General features: G+C 28.8%; 1 protein-coding gene across 1 annotated transcript; it reads right to left on the reverse strand.

Moving 5' to 3' along the window:
• Positions 1–742: 742 nt before the first annotated feature.
• LOC112736820 (diphthamide biosynthesis protein 3) lies at positions 743–4273 on the reverse strand. The gene is made up of 2 exons (XM_025786442.3): positions 3712–4273; positions 743–1036 (listed from the first exon to the last, which is right to left on the reverse strand). Exon 1 carries the CDS (start codon positions 3969–3971, stop codon positions 3720–3722), a length of 252 nt encoding a protein of 83 aa, XP_025642227.1. The 5' UTR covers positions 3972–4273; the 3' UTR covers positions 743–1036; positions 3712–3719.
• Positions 4274–8676: the final 4403 nt, after the last annotated feature.

The raw sequence follows: 8676 nt of genomic DNA on the forward strand, positions 1-8676 counted from the left end.
CTCAAATTTTTTATGGCATCAAACTTAAACTCTAATGAAAAATAATAAACATATAACCAAAATTTTGATACAATTGGATAAATTTGTTTCTATTTTTTTTATTCGAATAACACGCCCTTGACCCTTTTCTTTGTTTTTTTTTTTTTCAAAAACAACATGATCTTACCCCTGAACTAATGCTTTCAGAGTTGGAAAACTCACCAGGAGGATTTTTCTTCTTGATAATCATTTATATAACCAGGAAAAAAAAAAAAAAACATTTGTGCGATTTCCTTACTAACATTTTCTGTATTTAAATTTTAAAGTGAAGAATGCAATCTAATTTGATTTTTCTTTTCAAAGGAATCAAATAGTGAATCTTATCTCCGGTAATCAACATGTCAGTTCCAGGAATTGTAGAGACTACTTTTCTTATATCATGCTTTCTGAAGAATTTGATAAGCGTAAAATGATATTGACGTGAGTATAATTTGGCCCTTATCATCGTCACTCTATTCAAAATATTTCACTTGCTTAGATTATGAGTTCGTATGGGACAAACAATAAGTAGATCATGTTTACCAAAGAATTGAATTATAAATCTAGTTAACCACTAATATTGCCAAAGGGTCCTAAGTAGATAGGACAAACACATTGACTAATCACATGGTCAAATACCTGCTGCACCAAAGTTTTCGCCCATTTATACTACTGAGCAGCTATAGCATAGAATAATGAATAAGCTCCAAAATAAGATAAAAGGTTGATAAATAATCACATTCCATCCTTAGCCGTGGGATTATAATATACCAATGATGGTTTATTTTATAAGAATCGATGTCCTATCAAAAGTTCAACCAAGTTCAATAACTAAAACTTAGCTAGTTTCCCACATAACAATGATACAGAAATGATAGCGCTCTTTCTGTACTATATAATCTCTGGTGTCGCTTATCTCTCCCTTTTCATTTCAAATAACAAGAATTCCTATCTGCAAAGCAAGACGTGTGTATGCTACAATAAGTCAAAAGCTGTGGCAAAACTTGTTCCAGGACACCTGCAATATAGTGGTTTTATACAATTTTAGTCATTTACACAAAAGAAGATCCAACATTCTCAGTATAAATACAATACATTCAAATCAAGTGTATTCCTTTGACTTTCACTTCCTTGAAATCTATATCCCAATGTAAACTCGGAGACCAAATGAAACAGGCATAAACATGACAGAAGGGAACTAAAAAGAAGTGAAGTGTCATAGTAATGAACACAATTCATAGTTAACAACAGGGAACAGGCATTATTAGACCCAAAAAGAAAGGGGGGAACCATAGATTTGTTAGCAAGTGATAATCTATTCTATGCATAGAATTAGTGATCAGTGCATCAGCATTTAGTATATGACAAACTAGTACTAATGAGAATAGATTCCCATTGATTACTTGAAAAGAAGCTCAGTTACAAACCTTGTGGCAAAACTTGTTCCGGCCTTAACGATTTTTTTTTTTGTTTGCTACACAAAATGACACTGACATTTTGTATCTTTTAAAAAGTGAAAATTCTTACACATAGTAGTATAAAACTCACATGCATAAAAATAATAAAGAATATCACACTTCTTTGCACAACATATTAAAAAAATGGAGACTGCTACAATGTATGTATAACTTTTTTATTTAAATTTTCATTGAACCGATGTTACTTTGTCGTATATTATTAGCATCTGATTTTATGATAAGAACATGAAAAGCAAAACTATCTTTTTATTCTTTACAAACATTAATATAAATGACAGAGTCATAATTGACTATCAGAAAATACTGAGACCAACTATATTTCCATTTGTATTATTTCTGGCTATATATGTTTTTTCATTCTGCACTTTTGGTTGGTACCAAATTTTTCAAGCATATCTGGGGTCAGTTGGGGTAAATTGGATGCACCACCCTCATTAAATACTATAATTGGATTATATCTCTGATCTTTTTTCCCTTTCCTTGTTCTTATTCTTCAACAATAAACACTGCCCGAATTTGTGATGCAATGAAATAACAACTTCATAGTTTCAAAGCCATGCCACTTGTTATGTAATTCAGCATATGTTAGTGTTACTTTTTTCTGATATCAAATAATTGTCTATTTAGACAAATTAACATATTAAAAAACTAATGCATCTAACTACTATTTATCCAATGTACTAATTTGTTGAAATAAACAATTATTTGATAGAAAGCATGATGTATGTAGTTGAATCAATTTGAACAAGAAAAAGTAAACATGGTGAATATTTGTGGCATTCAGGGATGTTCAGAATTTTGGCCAATATCAAACTTGGCTTATGCTTGTGATAAAAGTAATGTTGATCATTAATTATCAAATAAATGCAGAAAGAACATCACACCATCTTGTATTATTATTATTATTATAATAATAATATATACACACAATTATAGAAGAAGTAATATTAAATAATTGAAATTTGAGACTGCATCTGCTGTTTGGTGGTACCGTTGAAATTGTTTCATACAAGAAATTCTCTCTAAGCATAATTTTTCATTAATAAAATCAGAAAAAAGAAAAGTATGTATTAGTATGTTAACATGGTAACGAAAATCAAATTAAAAAAAGTGATGCAGTAGTTGGATCCAAATAATTAAGTGAACTATAGATGACGATGATGATGATGATGATGATGATGACGATGACAACTCTCTAGCTTTGATATAATTCCATCCATCACATGTAAGTGTAACCGAAATACTACTTTCCCTAATTCAAAGTTGATTAAACACAGAAGAGGTGCCTTACCCCTTACACAACAGAAGATCCATCATTCACAAGAGCACTAATATGTAACATTCTCAGTATAAATACAATACATTTAAATCAAGCATATTCCTTTGACTTTTACTTCCTTGAAATCTATATCCCAATGTAAACTTGAGACCAAATGAAACAGGCATAAATATGGCAGAAGGGAACTAAAAAGAAGTGAAGTGTCATAGTAATGAACAAATTCATAGTCAACAACAGGGAACAGGCATTATTAGACCCAAAAAGAAAGGGGGGAACCATAGATTTGTTAGCAAGTGATAATCTATTCTATGCATAGAATTAGTGATCAGTGCATCAGCATTTAGCATATGACAAACTAGTACTAATGAGAATAGATTCCCATTGATTACTTGAAAAGAAGCTCAGTCACAAACCTATTCTCAAATCAAGGTGGGTAAAACTTAAATGGTAATTTTACTAATTCAACACCCCCTTATTTTGTGAAAAGCTCACATATACCCCCATACTTCTTCAGTTCTTCTAAGTTCTATATGCAGTCCAACATGTGAGCATGGCCGGCAACACCAAAACCAATGGTGGGGGAGGTATGATATGCAAATTGCAAAGTGAGTGAATAAACCTATCAGCTGTATCACATACCAATAATACTCCAACAAAGGTATATATAACACACACTATATGTTGATTTAGGGTTAGGGATTAAAAGTAAACACGATACAAAGACAAAAGTGATAAATTTCATCTCTAAATTGCATAAGTTTAGCCAAAATATTCTCTTTATCTCTCTAATATACTACTCAACAAATTATTTCAAAGAAAAAAAAGAAAGAAAAGTTAATACATAAAGTAAAACACACAGATTAGTGCAAAAAACAGTGCAATTAAGCTACGCGGCAACAGAAAGGAAAATTGATATGAGGAAACAGGGATAGTAACCTGAAAATTCAAGCAACGGTGAGGGATTGGGAATTTGAAGGTTGGAGAGGTTTGTTGTTGCGATTGTGATCGGAGAAATCTTCGATGTTGTAGATGACGGTGATGTAGAGGGAGCAGCTAGGGCAGCGAGCGATTTCCTCGCCGAGCTTCAAATCGTCCTTGGTGATCTGAAAGAGGTCCCCGCAGGGGCAAGGGTACGTGTACGCCTGAAGCTCCTCGTTCCACTCCATGTCTTCGATCTCAACGTCGTCGTACGACATCGTTTCGTTTCGCCGCTTCTTCTTTCTTTGGACTTTGGGAACAACCAACAAGAAGAACACGAATAAGAGAGCACCGTCGAGAATCTGGTTCTCTTCTCTTCTCTTCTCTTCTCTTCTCTTCTCCTTTATAATATAGGACCGTTAGGATTTTACGATTTCCTCCCTCCAATTTTGGGTACCCCGTACCCGTATTACTTTAGACAACAACTCTCACAGTCTCACCCTTGTTTGCCCTCTGCATCCATCATGTTTCTGTTTTGTAAATATATATTAAGTATTTAAGGATATAGAATTATAATTTCTGATATTTTTTGGAAATTATTCTTATTACCTTTTAAAAGGTGTCAAAACCATGTTTATGGCATTGGAAAAATTTTAAATATTCTTAAATTATTAGTGTTTCCGTAATTTTAATAGTTGATTTTAATTATTATATATTATTATATTTTTTTTATAATTACAATTAAAATAATTAAAATATCGAGAACATTTAAAATTTTTTTATTTATATATTTTGTTCATAAAATGTATTATGCATACAAGTAATAAATGAGATAAAGGAAGAATTTCAAACATAATTATTAAATTCAGTTCATTCTGGCTATCAATTTAAATTGGATCATCATTTAAATCAGTTAAACAATTAACTTGATCAAATATAATCAAATCCAATAAAATTTAGTCAAACTCATTTAAATCGGTTTAAATTGATCCGTCAAATCCAGTTGAGCTAAAAAAAATTATTTTCTATACATATATTTTAATTAAATGTATTATGTAAATAAAATAAAATAATATTATATTTACAAATTAAAAAATATTTTATCAATTACAATATATTTTCTATTTCTATTATTGTTATTTTTATTTTTTTATAAATACTTAAAGAGTATAATAAATATAAATTTATAAATAAGAATATAATAAATATAAATTAATTGATGAGTTATTAAAATTTAAAAATAATAATTAATTGAATATAAAATAAAACTAAAAAAACATTTATTATAAAAATTAAATTTTATATAATTATTTAATTATAATTAGATTAACTAATTCAAGCTGTGACTCACCAATTGAATCAATAACCCATTAATTTAGTAGTCTGATTAATTTGATTCTTGTAACTATCTATTTCGTATATAACATGCCACCTCCCTCAGCTAATTTTTTTATTCAATAAAATACACTTTTGTTTCTCATCTTTGTCAAAATTTTAAAATTGTATTTAATTTTTAATTTAATTTAATTTTTTAAAATTAAAATTAGTTTAAATTGAAATTTTTTTTTTAAATTTGCTAAACGTATGTATTACGTAATTATATGACTATATTCATAAGTTATGTAATATCTTTGTTATTTATATATCACTTTTTTTAATAATTTATATTTTTTAATATTATTTAGTTGTAATAATATTATTAAAAATACATATTGTTATTATTTATGAAGAAATAAAATAAAAATTTTGAATGTTATTTTTAGTTATCAAAATATTAGTGATATTCATACTTGTATTTTTATTTAATAATTTTATTATTGTATCATAATATTTAAATATAACCTAAAAAAATTTATAAAAATAGAAGTACCTATTTAAAAAATAAAAAAATTATATAAAATTAGGTGAATAATTTTTAATTGAATATTTTTATGTATAATTTTATTTTTTTATAATTATTAAATTTTGAATTAATTTTTTATTTTAAATTATTATTTATGATTAATCGTTATAAGATTTAAATTAATTTTGATATGTTACTAAACAAAATTTTAAATTTCTTAATCAATCAAATTTAATTTATATTATTATTTAATTAAACTACAAAATAACAATTAAATATAATTATTATCTATATTAAAAGAGTATTTTTTGTATTTTTTTGAATAATAATATTATTAAATTATATATAAATTATTGAATTAAATAAATATATTATATACAATATTTTTTATAAATTAACTTCTAAATTTAATATTAATTTATATATAATCTAATATATTCCTAAATAATATATATAGCATTTTAAATTTATATTATATAATATAATTAATTTAGTTCAGTAATCTTAGTCTAGTTTTTTAATTACTTTTATAATTTTTGTTGGCATATTCAGCTTTTGCGCGAATGATGTGAATTGGTTGAGGTTGAGCAGCAAGCAGTAACCACTGCAATAAAATGAAAAATATTATTATTTATTTTGTTCAATAATTATAATGAATTAAAGGTTGATATATTATTATTTATTTTGTTCTCCAATTAAATTATTTCTTTTGTGTGATTAATTATCAAATGAAAAATATATTAATTTGATGTCTTAAAATTTTGAGTTAGTTATGATTTATTGGGTTTGAATTTATAAAATGAATTATTTGGTACTTTAAAAAATTTGCCTTATGCAATTGAAGTCTAATTATATACAAAATATTATTCAAACAATATAAGATATATTAATAACAACTAATACATTGTTAATATTAATTTTCTAAACACTATTAATTATTAACAACTTATTACATATGATATAATTTTTAGATTCTGAAATAATTATTATTAGTATCAAATACTTTTAATAAAATAAAATTAAAAATAAAAACCAAATGATAATACTCATAAATAGAAAATATCAGAAAAAGATATTTTGAAAATAGAAATAAGACGAGTTAATTAATGCTGATTTAACTGTAAGACAACAACAACAAAAATTAAACACTTAAAATTTTTCATAATAAATTCCATCAATACCAATTAATAAAGTTATAAATTCTATTATTGTTAACAAAGTTATATTTGTAGACTTTAGAAAACATAAGTTAATATAACATTATTACCACACTAAGTAAACAAAGACTTATTGAACTAAAATATAACTACCTATAATTTCTAAACTTCATTAATATCAGAATTGATCGTAAATTTTTTCGATAATTCTATTCCATACATCTTAAAAACTTTTAATATTGCTGCTGCTTTTGCTCATTTCACCCACCAAAATGGACGTACGTTATTATCTTTTTTAGATTTGGTAACCTTCATACTCTTGGCATGTTTATATGTTGATGAAGATGAAGAAAAAAAATATATATATATAATTGAAGGTGGTTGGCACTAGCTTTTCCTCTAAATTTGAAGAACCCCTTAATAAAACCCTACCTCCATCCACCCTACTTTGATTATTATGGCTCATCAAAATATCCAAACATATAACAATAATTGTAACAAGAACACCGTGAGAAGAGCTTGGGCCCAAGCCGATACTGTTGTGAGGGATGCCGGCGCTCCTCCTCCACCTCCTCCTCGTGAACTAGGAACCTCTTCTCGTCTCATTATGGTAACCTCTGTCCCTACTTCTCTTCTTCCTCCTATTCCTCCAATTCAACCTTTCTTCGAGTCCAAGAAGAAGAAGCACAAGACTTCAGAATTTGGCTCTTCTCCTTTTGGGGAAGCTAATTTTGCTGATCCCAAATTCATTCAGAATCACATCTTCCCCCCACACTCAAATTAGTATGGATAATGCTTCCCTTCGAAACCATTTTCAAATTATGGTTTGGGAGCGTGTTTGGACTGTTGGAGTCAGCACTGCTCTTCTTGATATTTTGGACAAAACTCCTCTTAGTTCTTTGGGTTCTTCCCAAAGGGTTGTGGAGGAGCTAGAGGGGAGAATTGTCCTCTATCAAGCGACTCCAGGGAGAGGTTACCTGGATGAAGGAGGAGCTAGGAGAAGGCGAAGTAGAATTACGTCAGACTCTTCGGGGAGAATCTTGATTTGAAACGGGAGCTGGAGAAAGGGTGGGAGGCTTATCAGGACTTGGAGGACTCCATTGCGAAGAGCTCGGAGGAGGCATGTAGGATTTTCAAAGAACAGGTTGGAGTTATTTCTCCTGACTTGGACCTTTCTCCCCTCCATCCTGATAAGATTGTCGTAGACGGGGCTATTGTTTTCCCTCCTCGTCCTGAGACAGATTCCAAACTGAAGACTCTTTGACAGAAGCTGATTGAGTCTCCTTTTCGTGAGGAGCAACAAGAGGGATATCTGCCGAGTTCTTCAGAGACTATGACTCTAACTGCCGAAGAGACTGCCCCGACTTCCCCTGATGTCGATCCGAACTCCCTTCCTACTGGTGATTCCAATCCTTCCTCTTAGTTGATTTCAGCTATTTGGGGCCCGGCTTGTGTGCCTCTTCTTTGAACAATTTTATTTTTTATATGTTTGTGGTGATTGTCTCTGACTTTCTTGGCCTTGTATGGCCATTAACAAAAAAGTTGATATTTAATTCGCCCTTTTTGTCATTAAAGTTCTTCCTTTTACAACCAATTTGGGTTGGTCGAGTGGTCAGTTCACTCGTCCGCTTAAACAAGTGTTGGATCCGTGACGGATTAGTCCTTGACCTATTGGGTTGGGGGATACCATGGGAAACAAAAAAAAGTTATTCCTTTTACTATATAGAGCAACATCAAATAAAAGTATACTAAAAAATTTAAATAAAAGAAAAAACTAGCAAAGGAAATTTTTTTAAATAAATAATTTAATTATTTTAATTACTGAAATATGTAATTTGTACCGTATTTACTAATTTAAATTGCATTGATTTATCTTATTTATATTGTGAACGAAATAATTATGAATGTATCTCGTTTACATTGTAAACGAGATATGTGTATTTTTTCAAATTTCATATATCTTGTTTACAATATAAATAAGTA

This window comes from Arachis hypogaea, chromosome 13 (genome assembly GCF_003086295.3).
Source record: "Arachis hypogaea cultivar Tifrunner chromosome 13, arahy.Tifrunner.gnm2.J5K5, whole genome shotgun sequence".
Classification (NCBI taxonomy): domain Eukaryota; kingdom Viridiplantae; phylum Streptophyta; class Magnoliopsida; order Fabales; family Fabaceae; genus Arachis; species Arachis hypogaea.

Excerpts from the sequence above, each read along its gene's own strand:
- LOC112736820 (XM_025786442.3), bottom strand. The coding sequence starts at position 3,971 with ATGTCGTACGACGACGTTGAGATCGAAGACATGGAGTGGAACGAGGAG.